The 15,966-nt window shown below is 48.5% G+C and overlaps 1 protein-coding gene across 1 annotated transcript in view; it reads left to right on the top strand.

Annotated features, from left to right (window-relative positions):
• NSMF (NMDA receptor synaptonuclear signaling and neuronal migration factor) overlaps window positions 1–15,966 on the top strand; it is a 56,876-nt gene that overhangs the window by 18,279 nt on the left and 22,631 nt on the right. The window contains exons 2-7 of the mRNA XM_084821454.1: window positions 2,086–2,147; window positions 3,298–3,834; window positions 4,929–5,004; window positions 7,720–7,788; window positions 14,714–14,766; window positions 15,161–15,250. Of these exons, the coding sequence (XP_084677580.1) occupies window positions 2,086–2,147; window positions 3,298–3,834; window positions 4,929–5,004; window positions 7,720–7,788; window positions 14,714–14,766; window positions 15,161–15,250 (887 nt within the window). The remainder of the gene's footprint in view (window positions 1–2,085; window positions 2,148–3,297; window positions 3,835–4,928; window positions 5,005–7,719; window positions 7,789–14,713; window positions 14,767–15,160; window positions 15,251–15,966) is intronic.

The raw sequence follows: 15,966 nt of genomic DNA, 5'->3' as shown, positions 1-15,966 counted from the left end.
CTGGAAAGCTCGAGACTGAAATCCCCTGCTCAGTTACTAAGGAATAAGCCCTGTTGAACTGAGTGGGACTTCCTCCAGAGGCCTTTCCCACACCTGGTTCTCTCTCTTTTAGACAATGGCTCTGCACGGGACACTGAAATGTGTGGAAATGTTGATTTTTGCGAGGATGGGCTGTAACTTGGTGTAGAGCACGTGCTTCGCATACAGGTGCAGTCCTTAGCATCTCCAGTTAAAATGATCAGATAGTAGATAAGAACCTACGAACGGCCCTGCTGGATCAGACCAAGGGTCCCTGTAGTCCAGCATTCTGTTCACACAGTGGCCAGCTGGCTGCCCACGGGAAACCCACAGGCAGGGCAGGAGTGCAACGGCACACTCTGGCCCATGTTCCCCAGCACCTGGGGTACATAGGCACACTGCCTCTGATACTGGAGGTAGCACAGAGACCTCAGCACTGGCAGCCTTGATGCTGTTAGCCAGAAGCTCAGCAAAATGCTTTTTTGCATCTCTTGTTGTCTGTGTACATCTCCTTTATGCAGGCTTGTGCTCCCTTCTGTTTTCCTCATTTGGGCAAGACTTCCATTTTCTGAAGGAAGCCGCCTTCTCTCTAATAGCTTCCTTGGCACTGCTCACTAGCTGTGCGGGTGGACTCTTGGGCTTGGACTTTCCTAGCCTGTGGGATACATTCTAGCGGAGCTTCTGTTATTGCGATTTTGAGTGACCTCCAAGCATTTTGGAGAGATTTTAAGCCTCTTGACTCCCCCTTTCAACTTCCTTTTTACCAGTGCCCTCATTTTAGAGAAGTTTCCTCTTTTGAAGCCAAATGTGACTGTGCTGAATTTCCTTGGCAGTTTCCCACTGAAATATATATTAAGTCGGATAGCACCGTGGTCACCGTTTCCAGCTGGTTCGACAACCCTCACGTCTCGCACTATGTCCTGGGCAACACCACTTGGGATTAAATCCAGGGCCACCTCCCTTCTGTTCAGTTCCATGACCAACTGTTCAAGGCACAGTCATTTAGGGCATCGAGAAATGTAACCTCGTTGGCGTGGCTGCAACATGCATTTATCCCGTCAACGTGGGGGCAGTTGAGGTCACCCGTTATTACAACACTACCTTATTTGGAGGCCTTCCTGATTTCGTTTTCCATCTCAAGATCACCCTGGGCATTCAGGTCTGGGGGACGAGAGCATGTTCCTAGTTCTAAGTTAGTTTTGGAGCCTGGCATTGTGGCGGAGTCTGCTCCTTTAGGTTTTCGAGTCTGCTCAACGCTGTGTCCTCTTCGACATACAGAGCAACATCTCCCCTGGTACACCCTTGCCTGTCCTCCCTACAGAGCTCCTATCCAGAGATGACCGTCTCCCACTGGTTCTCCCTGCTCCACTAGGTTTCTGTAATGCCCACTGTATCCAGGTTCTCCTTTAAAACCAAGCACTCCAACTCTCCCATTTTGGCTTGGAGGCTTCTAGCATGAGCATAGAAAAACCTATACACGTTGTCTCTCCCCAGATGTCTCTGGTGTGTGCATCTTCTGTTATGGCGCTGAGGCCTCATTGACTGGCTATCATGTTTCACCATATGCTCATGCCCCCTTTTCTGTCCCTTTCAGCCACCCCTTTTCTCTCTCTCTTGGCCGCCCCCTTTTCTCTCTGTTTCCCCCTCTTCCTTCCTATTGAGCAGACTGCCAGGAGGGACAGTTTGCTTTTGCCAGATGTGTGCACTGAATGCTTGCAGGTGTTTTTTGAGTGAGAGTGAGGTGCAGGGTGTGTGTGTGTGTGTGTGTGTGAGCGAGCAAGGTGTGTAGAGGTGCGTATGTATGTGTAAGTGTGGGGGGGGGAGAAAGAGAGCGAGGACAAACACGAATTTAGCTAAAAATTAAACGTGGGGAAATTCCATCACTGATCTCATGTGTCTTGTCTCTCTTTTTAAATTGCCCTTTAATGAGTGGAGATAGCTGGTGGCAAAGTGTTTTGGAGCTGGATTTTGCTGATTTAACTAACTTTTTTTCTTTTTCTGCCCCTTCCCTTCTGTTCCCCCCCCCCCCCCGCTGTTCTGTGCTTTCATACCTCTGGCTACATGAAGAGCGGCAAGGGCGTTTGGAGATTATCTCTCCCAAAACCATCCAGAGGGCAAGAATGGTTCAGGTACAAAGATTTCCAAAACACCCATGCTGGGATTGTACGTGTGTGTGGTTTTGTTTCAAACAAATGCTGGTACACATGCAACTCCTCTCTAAATTTTGGTCAGTAGAAGCAGAATATGCAGAATAACCTAGCACGTATGCTTAATTTGTGTGATGTATAGGGCTAGTCTTTGCTGCAGTTATTCAGGAGTGTGGGAAGGGCTGAATGTAGCTTTATGCTAAGAATTCCCCAGCCTGAGACCCTTGGCTTTGCTTTTGAGCTTTAAAGTTCCTAGTCCTCATGGATGAATTCACTGAGATATTTATAAGCCATTGATTTGACAGGTAAACAACAGGTAACAACAGTGACAGTGGTAACAGTAAGTGTGTTTGGACTTGAGTGGTTAATGTTAATTTTGGCGAAATTTCAGAAGAATGAGGAATGGCTGAATATGTTTCCAGTGGTGTGGCCCTCCAGTGATTTGCATATTTGTTAGTTTGTTTAAAATATTCTTACACCACTTTTAAAGTTGGAAAACCTTCTCATGACAGCTATATTATATACATACATTTCAAAACAAGTAACTAAAATAGCAGCATTAAAATTCCACTCTAATATGTATATTACCTACCTTCACCTTGATGAACACAAGCAGAATAAATTAGGGTTAGGGGAGAAATTAGTTCTGTTTGCATTTTAACGTGAACTTACCTAATTTTGCATTGTGAAACGAATACGTGAACCAGAACTCAGGTATCTTTTGAAATTCACACTTCCCCAAATTTTGCAGTGGACTTCTCCATTCAAAAAACGCATATATTCAAGGGAAAATAATGTTCAATAGTGTATTATATTAGATAATTAGATAATAATGACTTGCAAAAAAAAAAAGACTATTAGGCAAAAATGCATACGAAAATGCACCTGTTCAGAGAAAATGTACCTGTTAGGAATTTTCATGCAAAGTTTTCTAAAAAATCTCAAAGGTCAGACCAAGTCAAGCCTAAGACTGGAAAAATGAGAGACAAAGAGAGACCGAAGCTGACAGATTCATCCCTCCCTAGTCTATTACAGATTTCTGTGTACTTGCCACAGGCCTGTTTGCATTGTTACATGCCAGTGGCCCTGCGTGTCTGTTTACGTTGTTACCTGCCCATTGCCCTTCTTTCAGATCACTTGCTGGCGGAATCTTACGTCGGGCAGGAGGACTCCCCAGAGATGCACCAGGGAGCCCAGAACAAGCGGCGGCTGTCGCTCATTTCTGATGGCAAGTTTGAGAGGAGCTTCTCGGAGGAGCGTGGGGAGAAGCTGGCAGGAGAGGGCCCCAAGCCCCGCGTCTACACGATCTCCGGCGAGAGGCCTATGCTCTCCCAGCACCAGAGTGAGAGCATGGAGCTGGTGGTCATCAAAGGAGCCGAGGCTGAAGAAGAGGAGGAGGAGGTGGAGGAGGAAGACGGCTCCCAGGGCCAGCCCCTGCAGAATGCCGGTAGCTCCCACAACATTAGCAGGCACTGCAAAGGCAGCTGGGCGGCCAGCCGCGAGGTCTCCAAGGAGTGCCCCGGCTGCGTCCAGCTGGCCGCTCCTTCCCAGCACGCCTTGGACTTAGAACACCAGCACCACCATCACCACCACCACCACCATCAGGCTGGCGAGACCGGCTGGCGCCGGAAAAAGCTGGAGAGGATGTATAGCATTGACCGTGTGTCAGGTGGGTGTGGAATGCAGGAACTGCCGTGTTTTGCTACATCAGTGGCCCGGTGAGCCCAGGGTTCTGTCTCCAGTGGGGGACAACCGGATATCCCTGCGAAGCTCGCAGGCAGGGATTTGTTGGCGATAAGAAACCCTTACTCCTAGCAGCTGGTAATTGGAGGGCGGGCTTCCACCGAAAACAGAGCTATCCAAGGGATTACCTCTGCATAGATTAGCCATTGTGAATGGATTGCATCCTTTTTTTTTTCAAGGCACGTGTACTAACGAATGGCGTAACAACAACCTGTAGCAATTAATTCCATAAGGACACAATCCTATGCCTGTTGAGACAGAAAAACATCCTACACTTCCCAGCATGCCCCAGCCAGCAAACTAGTGACCCATTGCCACATCTTCTGACAGCAGATTTCTGAACTTCATGTCTGCTCTGTCTGAAGGAAGTCCATTCTTTCGTCTGTCCTGAACAGTGGTGTAGCAGAGCCAGGACTCAGCACGCCTTGGACTTAGAACTGGGACTGGGTGCTGGGACTTTTTTATTAGCAGGGATGGTGATCTCAGCTGCCCCCTGACCCCCAGGCTTCCCCCTTCCCTCTGAGCTTTGCTGCAATCCTCACAGTAGCTGGGGAGGGGGGAATTATTTCCCTGTTGTAATTTAAAGCATTTTGGGGCGGCTTGGTCTTGAATGAGCAATGAAGACCCATTGGCTTTTCCAAAGACCTGCTCCTGGTGGAGATGAAAACTGCTAGAACTGGTGTGTTGATCTGTTGAACACAGATGCCAGCAGTTTTGGACTCTTCCTGGGGGTGTGGCTAGAGGGATGGTCATGATGAATGCCTGCACTTCAAAATTTACTGTTAAAGCCCTGGTCATGAATCTACCACCGTTCAGTTTTATCAGATGGTCTCCCACTCTCGTAATACTAAGAGGGAACAGGAGGGCAGCGTCTTCAGCTCTACTTTCTCTGCATCATGCATGATGTTTTATAAACTCCAATCACATCCCCCTCCCCTTGTCCGGAGTGAGTGTTCCTTCTGAGAGCTCTCTGTTTTCTTCCCTCGGATGCTTATGGCTGTGGTTATATTCTTCTTCCAGACGATGTCCCCATCAGGACCTGGTTTCCCAAAGAGAACCTCTTCACCTTCCAAACAGCTACAACAACTATGCAAGCGTAAGTTAAAAGACATGGCGGGTCGGGGGGAAACACTACGGGCTGTTTGAATCTCAAAAAGTCTGCATGTCCCTTTGCTTCCCCCATCCGTTCTTCTTTTTCTTTAGAGAGTGTGGTTTTATAGCACTGCCCAGGTCCAGGGCTCTTAGAACAGAGGTGTTGAACCTCTTTTAGCCAGAGGGCCAGATTCCATTTCAGAGGAGCTCTCGGGGGCCACATTCCGGGGGGGGGCAAAGGGCAGCGAGCCAGGATCAGAAAATAGCAGCACATTTTTTGCTTAAAGCAATTCCTGCCAGTAACTAAACCTTAAGAGAGGCATTTCAACCTTTTAGAATGGGAAAACACACACACGCACACACACACTGGGAAACCACCATACAGTTTTAATTCATTGATTACTTTTTTTGTTAAGATATTTTAATTAAAAAAAATATTGGGAGCCTGGCTTGATGCAAAGCAAAATGCCGCCCTCCAGGGCCATTTTTATTTGGATTCAAAAGAGTGGCTTTGTGCTTTGGGGATCAAACCCCCACCTCTGCCTCGAACTTCGGTTCTTGAGCAAGTTTTCTTTTCGTCTCACCAGTTTGGCTTCTGGGAAATGAGTGTTTAATGACTGGTCATCCCCAACAGGGCAGCTGTTTTATGGATGGGCAAGTGCCCCCCCATGACAGCCATTTTGTGAGAGTGACCATGACATACTCTCAACATTCCAAATGTGTCCACCGACTTAAAAACATTGGGGGGCCTGGTCTACCCATAGGTTTTGTGTAAATTCCCACATTAAAACACACATACACACCTCTCTCCCTTAAGTTCTGGTAGTGGTAGGAATAGAGTTGCCTCCTGCCATTCCATTTCATTTCGTTTGTTATAATTCTGTACCTCCCCATAACTGAAGCACTCTGGGTGGCTCAGAAAAATGAAAAACCATTAAAAATACATTATACAAAGCGCAAAACCAGACCTTTGAAACGTCATGATTCCAAAATGTAGGTTTTGGAGGGGGTTTTTAAATGAACCTTTGGTGTCAGGTTTATTTATTTTTTTTAGAACTTCAAACTACTTTGCTGCTGCAGAAAAAGCTCTAGCCTGAAAGGCCTTCTTTACTAATACGTCTTCTCTCGCTCTCTTTCTCTTCTCCCTGCCTCTCTGCTTTTTCTTGGATCACCAGCATCTCGTAAGTACCGTTGCTGCTCCCCGCAGTTTGCGTACCCTTTTCTTAATTGTATGTTGGCATTTTGGGGTAAGATCCCACAGTTTCCTGCTGCTTTTGTCCATACATAGCCGCACAAAAAGAAATCAAAAGCATTCCAGCCTCGCCTTGGGCATCTGTTCTTGAATCTGGATAGCTGGAGACGAATTAATTTCCAGGGTATATGCCTCTATTTCCTTCTCTACTGCACTGCATACTCCTGGGCTTGTCTTGCAACAGAGTTCAGCAACTGGAGGCCTGAAGATCGAACCAAGCCAGCAAGCGAACAGCACTCTGTGTTTTTTCCTTTGTTCCTTTTATCCATTATCGTTTTCACCGATCGTCCCTTCTGGGAGACGGAGATGAGGGGATCCTTGGGGCTTCCTTCTAGGTTATTTGTAATGCAGGTGGGAAGAACAGTGTGGAGGGGGTTGTCAGGCATGGCAAGAGATGTCGCCTTATTCTATTTATTTAGTCATATCCGGCTCCTCAGCGAAAAAAAGAGTCCCCGGAGTGGCTTAAAACCAGCCAGCACCCCCCCCCAAGCCATTCCCTGCCCACCGGCTTGCAGTCTAAAACAACATGACACACAAGGAAAAAGGGAAGAGGAGGGAAGAGGAAAACACTCAATGTGCTGAATTCTTGTGCCCCTCTAGAAGGTTTCCACTGAAACATCTTGGGCATTATACTATTTTATTTAAGATCCCTTACATTAAGTAACCTTTTGCGGCTTGCCTCCTTTCTTCTTTATTGCTCTCCAGGGTTGTAAGGCAACCATAGAATTTTAGACTTCGAAGGGGTGTCAGAGATCATCTAGTCCAACCCCTGCTCAATGCAGGCTCTGTACTGCAGGGTGCAGCTGCAGCATCCCTGACAGATGGCCTCCCAGCCTTTGTTTAAATGCCTCCCACGAAGGCAAGGCCACCACCTCACAAGGCCATCTCTTTCATTGACAAACAGCTCTTGCTGTTAGGAAGTTTGCCCTAAGGTTTAGCCGAAATCTGCTCCCATCTCATTATTTCCCCTCTGCTTCTTCCCTCTCCAGTTGCTTTTGTGATGGTAGGGGAGGAGTACCAAGTGCCCCCCCCTTTCCTGATACTGTAAATTCCATGGTGGGTAGGAAAAGCAGGGGGAGAGAGATAAAATCTTGGCCTGCTGCCACAATGGCTATACTAAATGTGACCCTCTTTCCCCATGCTCTTGCGATGTGCCACTTCGTGGTCTTTTCTGCCCCCCTCCGCTGCAAACCAGTGTGGGACATACACGTAACATCCCTGTTCTCTCGTTCAACCCGCCCTGCCGCCCAACTTTGTGGTTCATTTTGTGGCTTGCGTCTCTTCCTCCCCTCAGGGGTCCACCTCTTCTCTCTTGTCTGGGAGTTTGCGCCCCCCCCTTTCTCTCATATTCTCTGTTCTGTGTGGTGGTGGTGGTGGTGGTGTCGTCGTTTTTCTCTCCTCCCTGTCGTTCCCCAGTTTTCGAAGCTGTCCTAGTTTGGTTTTAATGCCTTAAAACTGGTTTCCCAGGGCATTCAGGGGCTACGCGGAGAGGAAGAGACGGAAGCGAGAGCATGACTCGGCAGCTCTGATCCAGAGGTACGAGGGCATCTTTTCCTCGCACGAGTTCGATCCTTGCCTTGTGGTTGCATGGGCCAGCTGCAGGTGGGGGCTCTGACGTTGCTTTTTACAAATTGTGCCGGTGCATTGTTGAAAGTGCCGGGCGCCTCCATGCCGGGAGTTGCTGCAGAGAACCAGACGCTGAAGGAAATAAGATGGGCAGCTCCTTTCATTCTTAACGGGACACCGTCACGCCCATAGCAAACTTGGCGAGAGCCTGAGGCCAAAGATTTAGTAATCTGGTGGGGTTCATGTGTCACAATTTTTTTTTTGCCCTTCTTGGCTAGCAGCAAACTGAAATGCCCCAAAGGCCGTTTGTGCATTCACCTGGATCCAAAGTACATCGACAGCTGCCACGATCCAGCTGTGACAGGAACAAGTGTGTCCCATGACCAATGCTCACCAGCACCTGTGGGCCATATCTTCCCAGCAAAGCAGTTTTATTTGGCCCCTGACAACCTGACTGAATTTGAATCAGGCTGTAGGGGGGGAAATTGCCCGTATTTTCACTTGCAAGGATAAAAGGGGAGGAACGTGCAATAACTGTCTCCGTAATTGAGACACCCTTGCAGCTAGATAGGACGGGGTCACTTGTGAGAGGGTCCATGTGTGTAGCAAAATGTGCTACCCTCCCCTGGACCGCTGTCTGAAGATCGGAGGAACCCCAGGAATACAGATTTTGCTACCCAGGCCCAAGGTTGCAAACCTGCCTCTCAAACTTGCCAATAGCAAGTCAGGAAAGCATTCGCCCTTCAGATATTGTCGAAGCAAAGCTGCCACCGCCCCTGACTGTGAGCCATGCTGACTGGGGCTGATAGGAATTGGAGTCCCCCCACCCGCAATGCATCCTTTATTTCGGCATTTCTTACAACAACCCCATAAGGCAGGCCAGTTGTTGTTGTTATTACTTTTGGCCAGTTGTTATTATTATCATTATGATCATCCCTATATTATTATTGTTCTTGGCCAGCTGCTATTAATATTTTTATTATTATTATTATTATTATTATTATTATTATTATTTATTGGCCTGTTGTTGTTGTTATTACCATCATCATCCTGCCCATATTGCAAACAGGGAGGCTGCAGTAGCGTGAAATGCCAAGGGCGAGATGAGATTTGAATTTGGGAGTGTCCCAGCTCCCTCCTATTGCCACACCCAGGGCTAGCGTAGAGGGTCAGCATGGCTGGGCCCCTGCCCAGGCCCCTCACCCCAGCAGGGGCCCACTGACCAGAGCCCCCTGGAGTCGCTCCTCCACTTCCCCATGGCAACCTGCTTGCTCTCCCGTGTCCCGCTCTCGACCAGGTCCAAAGCCGAGGTCGTTAATCACTTTGCAGCACAGTATACGAACCAGGGATACTGTTCCCGCTCAATGGCAGTGGCGAGAAGGAGGCGCAGGAGATGCCGCGGCCTCCTGGCTCCCTGCCTGTCAAGCAAGCAAGTGGCGAGAAGGCGGATAAGGCGCAAAAGCAGCTGGTGACCATGGTGGTGAGAACACCGCAGACTCGCTGAGGGAGAGGACTCATGGAGGGTGTCTTGCCCAGGCGCCGTCCAAAACCTGGAGCTGGCACTGACCTCACCAGCCGTCTCTAAAGTGGGGAATCGGCAAATATTCCTGGGCTCTTCCAGCCTTGGTTCTGATGGGCTAAGCAGAGAAAGTTTAAAAAGAAAAGGAGAGGTAATGGTAACGAGTGTCCCGTTAAGAAGGCCGTGACGGTGCGGAGTTCCTCTGAATGGGCTGTCATTCCCCCTTGGAAAAGTCGGACGCCGCAGGGCCCAGAGAGACAGTTGTCCTCTGGACGTCAGCTGATGTGGTGCGGTTCAGTTCTCCCTGCTTTGTCTTTCCGGTTTGGGGAGAGCATGTGGCTGCGTGGGGCTTAGGCCTTCCGCTTTTGGCTTCGTCTCTTTTAGCTTGGCAGTGGCAGACCTTGTGAGGGGTTGGATGCAGAGCCCGTCTTGTATTCTTGTTGCCAGGCTGGCTTGGAAAACTCTGCTGCCTCATCTTGGCAAGAACCTGTGCTGCAGTGCTAAGCTACCCCTGCCCTCCACCCCAGACCCGCTCGCCCGGGTCCTGTTCGCACGTTTGGTAGCAGAGCTGGGCTTGGGATGGATGCTACCCTCCCGCTCCGTGACCTTCGATGCTATGCTGGCCTGCTCCGTCTCCTTGGCTATGAAGGAGAAGCTTTAGGCCAGCAAACCGTGGCTCTTGAATTTGTGCCTGGTGCAGCCTGTAAGGCAGGGCAAGGCAAGGGATTATCTTGGCTGCTTTGGTCATAAAGTTTGAGGCTTTTGCTGCAGTGGATGGGGAGGCCTTTGCTTCAGGCTGGCTGAGAAACTGATGGTGGTGGTGGCAGCTTGTGTGTGTTTTTTAAAGAATTTGAAAAGCCCTTCATGCTGCTAGTCCACAGGAAGATAAGACCTTGTGAGGGAGGGAGCCTGGTAGGAAGGCAACCGGGCAGAAAGACCCAGAGCAGAAGCATTCTTGTGTTTCTGCCAACATTTTCTCTCTCTTTCCAGTGCTGCCCAATGGCAGTAAACCCTGGGCCACCAAGGGTTGTCAATATGCCTGCCGCCTTTCAGTATGTCGCAAAAGGAGATGGGGAGAGAGAGGATGACACGGAGATTTGGGGCGAACAGCATTGCCCTGCTCTTCGTATGTATGTGGCAAGAGGCAGAGAGAGCCCCGCCATGATCTCTAGGCTTTCTGTCGTGTGCTTTTTCTGTCCGAAGCAGGGCTTGCAGTTGCGCACACGGCCGCATCGGTCCAAATAGGGTCCCCCTGGCCCGGCCTAATTGGGCGTTCGCTGCTGCATGCCTGGGCCCAGCGAGGGGCTGCGAGTGTCTCCATGGTAACTGGGCCTAGCGTGGATGTGACAGCTGTTGGCCATTGTGTACTCTTAGAAGAATGGGCTGGTTCTGTTCTCTTTCTCTCTCACACGCGCGCACGCAGACATGGCATCCTTTCTGTGATGGAGATCTGCCCTTTTTGCTGGGGTTGTTTAAATGCACCCACCCCGCCACCCACCCCTCACATACAGTGAGGGAATTCCTGCTCCGTTACAGTGCCACTAATGGACGTCAGTGGCTTTTCCCCTCTCCTGTTTCCCCAGGGGGAAAAGGACTGGGGTGTCCATGTGGGACCATTTGCTTTCAAACGTGTCTGAAGGGGATGCAGCATCACCTCTGTCCCCCTCCCCACCCGCCTTGTGTTCAGTTTTTCAGCTTTTAGAGTAGAGCCAAAACGCAGGTCGTCACGAATGGCAGAATTCAACCCAGAAAACATGGAACAAAAAAGGCCGTTTGCCGCCCTGAATTTTAAACACCTTTTGCCTTTTGAAATTCATTGTGGAAGGAGCTGTTCTCTCCCAGAGCCCCAATAAATCTTATGCCTTGTGTACGAATTGTAAGGCAATAAATATCAGCTTCCCAAATGTGATGCTCTCCCTCTCCAAAACCCCTAAATCTAGCTGCTTCTGTAAATCAGGAATGCTTTTATAAAAGAGAGAGAGAGAAGTTTAGTTAGGAGAATATAGCTTTTATGAGGAAATGTAAAACATAGTGTGCCTGTGTTTGCCCAGACTAATTTTAGCTCTAAGTATGCGGTCTCCAATGTGGTGCCCATCAACCCCTCTCTGATTTGTATTTTATTTCTTAATACTTCTTTAATTGCACTTCTTTTTAACTGGGAGGCTGGCATGCTGCAAAGTGCAGTGCTGTCTTCCAGCACAATCTTCATTTGGGTTCAGAAGACTGGTTTGCAGTTCAGACCCACCTTTGCCTTGGACTTAGGCTCTAAATGACTTTTCTTTTGGCCTCACCAGTTGTGTTTTGTGACCAGTCGTGCCCATCATGGCAGCCATTTTATGAATGGGCAAGCACCACCCCTTGGCAGCCATTTTGCGAAAGCACCCACGACACTCTCAAATGTGCCAGCTCCCATTGGGGCCCTTCTGAGCTTGCAGTTCTATGAGTGAAAGGTGAAATGACCATTTTTGTTTCTGGAGGGGAAAATCAGCTGTTGGTTTTAAAAACTCCTTCGCTGGATCAGACCAGAGGCTCACTTGTTTGCAGTGGCAGCCGGGATCTGGTAATCAGATATACTGACTCTGAATATGAAGGTTTCGTTTAGGTATCAAGCATGATCTCTGAAGTATCTCTTTTGGAGCAAGCAAGTGGTTGAACTGATGTATTTCCTCTTGTGCTTGCATTCACACAAACAAAGAGGAAAGTTCTGTGTTGGGTATTTTATAGGCCTGGAGACTCCTTAGACATCTTATTCCAATGCAATGGTGGCCCTGTAACACACAGTGGAGAACTCCCTATTTCTCCTATTCACCCCTCCCTAGGAAATAGCATAGCGGTTGTTTCTTAATTTGGACAATAAAATGTGCTTTTAAAGAAACAAACTTCGGGCAAACCGCAGATGAATGCCTGCTAATGATACTCATTTACTTGGCAGAGTACCAGATTTCTGGTGCCTGATAACAGGAAGATTTGTACCTGGTGATATTTATAGCATTTTTATGTATTGAATGCCTCTATACATGTGTTTCTCTTTGTCTCGCAACGTGAGCGTTGGGCCTCTGTATGTTTGTTGCAGAGGATTCTGGGATGCAAACCTTGGATTGCTCGCTGCAGATGTGTGGGGTCAAATATGGCACAAGGTGTTTTGATGCCCCAAGCAGAAAGTCCAAAATGGCTCCCCCATGGTGGTAAAATAGGCCAAATCTCTGCCCTTCGGTGATACATCATAATCTGCCGTCTAAAGCAAACTGCCTCACCCTGTGTGAGTTGACTGGCTGTGTTTGGAATGACAAAGTATTCCCCCATTCCAGATGTGCTAATTTCCATCTGGATGACTCCGAAAATTCTTCATCCTCTCCCTCAACTATGAAGAAGGCCCTGAATTGTGAAGCTGTGGTGAAGGACACAGGGAAAAAATACAGCCCTGATGTACTTCAGAGTTCTTTTCCTAAGCCCTTGGAGACATTTTGTTCCCTGGAACAGAAAATCCAAGTCCTTTTCTATTCTTCCCATTCCAACCCCCGTGCCAGTAAAAATCTTAAGAATCGCGCTTTTTAATAGCAAACCATGATGGGGAGTGCCGACAGAAATGGAGCCAAAATGGGGCTACTGAAAAACAGGAGGAAGGCACTGGCATGCTCAGGGGAACCCTGAGGTTTGCAGAAGTACAAAAAACACCCTCCTTAAAAAAAATGGAAGGGAAACCCCTCCCCAAAAGACAACCCAGTGCTGACTGAACATGCTCAAATAAGCACAGAATGCTGGGTGTCAATTGGACGGGGGGGGGGATATTGTGGGCTGGTGGGAGATGGAATACTCTGCTTGAACCTTTTACAAGGTTCATGACTAGCTGGCCGGAACCCTGAACAAGCGCCACGCCTATTGAGCGTAAGCATACGCTACAACATTTTCTTGCAGCTCCCCACTTGCAAATTCGGTGATTTACAATTGGCTCGTACTTCCAAATGGGCCACTTGATGAGGTAGGTGGCCTCTCCCCACATTATCATAACCCTGTGTGCCTGGGCTTGTTTACTCCACCGTGTACTCTGCGATCACAACCCTCGAAATTATCTTCCACATGAGTTCACTCGTTCAAGGGGTGACATGGATCTCCTCCTGGTGTTACAGCTTGGGGGGGGGCGTGATTTCCAGCAGAAAAATACTGTGAGGGGAAAGGGCTCAGAAACCTCTCCCCTGCCCCCCCATGCTGGCCGAACCCTTCAAACTGCAACCTTGACAGGAGCACTGGAGTAAACAAAAGCCGTCCCTAAAAAGAATTGTAGAACTGCGCGGAACGTCACCCTTGGCAGAAAAGCCAGTTCTGGACCGGATTCCAACAGACACATGTAACATTGGTGCCCCCTACTGGTTCCTGCTGGTGTGAACATGCCCTGGCCGAACGGCGCAATTGCGACTCTCTGCCCGTTGGCATCCCGGTGAGATGCAGAGTGAGGTGAAGTTGCAAGTGTGCACGGGGAGCGAGTGTTTTCACGAGTGGTCACTTCAGCCGTCGGTTGTGTGTTGGGGTATATTTGATCGGGTTTCTGGGCAGCTCCAGAAGCTCCGGTTGGCAGTGGAAGAGAAGCCCATTTTCCTGTTTCCATTTTGACTCTTGTTTACGTATTTATTTAATATGAGTATTTCTATCCCGCTCATCAGCCAAAATGCTCCCTGCAGCAGCTTACAAAAAATCAGTAAAAGAAGACAGTCCCTGCCCTGCAAGCTTACAATCTAAAAAGAAACAACACAAGGAAAAAGGAATAGGGAGGGAAGACGGGGAAAGTCTTAGAGCAGAGCTTCCTGGTTTCCCCATCATCTTCCTCTGTACAGCCTGCTAGAACAGCTGCTGGAGTTGAGGGAGGAGGAACCTTCATGGAGGTCATCTTCAGGGCTGGTGGAATAGCTGCAATTCCCCTCACATCTCCTCAGCACAACCTGCTGGAGTCACTCACTTTTTGATGTGAATTTACCTACTTTCGAACAGTTCTGTGAACTGAAAATCCATTATCCTTCAAAATTTGCACTTCTCTGAATATTTCAATGGATTTCTCAAACCCCCAGATGTGTACACTGGGGAAAATAATGTTCACTCATGCATTATATTAGGGAAATGGCTTGTATATGAGGCAAAAAAATGCATGTATTGGGAGAAATATCCACAAAAATACTTGTGAATTTTCCATTTCCAAAGAAAATATTGCTCAAAAGTTCAGGATGAACTGAATTTAAGACTGAAGAAATTTGCAAAGTTCAAGACAAACCAAACTTAATAAGACTGGAAAAATGAGAAATGGAGAGAAGGCAAAATCGATAGACTCATCCAGCCCTGTTCCCCAGTACTGATGGCCTTCTTTTTTGTTTGTTTGTCATCTTTCAGAAATTTCAGGAAGCATCTGCGCATGGTCGGGAGCCGTCGCATGAAGGCGCAGAGTGAGTGAGGGAACTGGGGTGGTTATGGGATGTGCTCTGTTGACCTGTGTCCTCGGGGTCCTGGATCTCTAAGCCTCGGACCTTACTAGACCAGACTTCCCCAGCCTGGTTCCCATCCAGATATTTTCAATTACAACTCCCATCACCCCCAGCAAGTATGGTCAAGGACAATAGGAGTTGTAATCGAAAACATTTCTGGGGGACCCAGATTGGGAAAGGCTTCCCTGTTCTCATCTGGACCAGTCCATATCAAAACGACATAGCAGTCCTTTCCCGTACCTGTAACGGAGTGGTTAAGGGCATGAGCTGTGAGCCAGGGATGTGTGTGTTTGCTGGTCATAAAACCTGTCATAATTAGTCCCTTATTGCTACTATTATTATTTAATTCTTTTAGCCTTTGCCGATCGGCGAGAGAGGAGCTTCAGCCGGTCCTGGAGCGATCCCACTCCCGTTAAGCCCGAAAACCTCAACGATTCTCGAGAAAGTATGTTCCTTTTTTGTCCTCCACCCTCTCCAACTCCCAAATTGAAAGCATCTGGGTTGGCATGGACTGCATCACTAGATTGGATAAGCAGCTTGTGTTGTCTGTGAACGCTCCTGGCCGATGCTTAGATTAGGCAGGGTGCTGATCTCTCAAGTTTGCTGTGGGGATTAATCCTTCTACGTGTTGGCCTTGATTCTCGTTGCTTATGGTGAGTGAGACAAAAGTACGTTGCAATGTGTCTGTGTGAGGCGGGGGGATGTTCCGGGCGAGGGGTTTGCGTGCATGCCTTCGTTTTGTGGACCGGGGGCGTGCCTGTCGGGGATGGGCCGTTGCTCAGCGGTGGAGTGTGTGCTTTGCATGCAGAAAGTCTCACGTTCAATTACCTGGATCTCCAGTTACAGGGTAGGTGGTAGATCATGAAAAGGACCCCTACTAGACATGTTGACTGGCTGCGTCAGGGGTGTTATACCTCTTTCACTCCGAGGGCTGAATTCTGCTTCGGAGAATCTCTCGGGGGCCACATTCAAGTGGTGGGTGGGGCAAAGACAAAGGGGCAGAGCCAAATATACAGAAAATACCAGCGTATTCTAGCTTAAAGCTCTCAATGCCAGGAACCAAGCCTTAGGAGAAGCATTTCAACCTTTTAGAATGGGGGAAAACTGCACAACAGCGCAGGATTTATTAATGACTTGGAGGAGGAGGTGCAGGGAATGCTG

Source organism: Heloderma suspectum, chromosome 14 (genome assembly GCF_057233095.1).
Source record: "Heloderma suspectum isolate Gila_16-S chromosome 14, 16-S_ref, whole genome shotgun sequence".
NCBI lineage: Eukaryota > Metazoa > Chordata > Lepidosauria > Squamata > Helodermatidae > Heloderma > Heloderma suspectum.
Note: the sequence above shows the minus strand (reverse complement) of the source record. Positions and strands in the feature narration are given on the sequence as shown.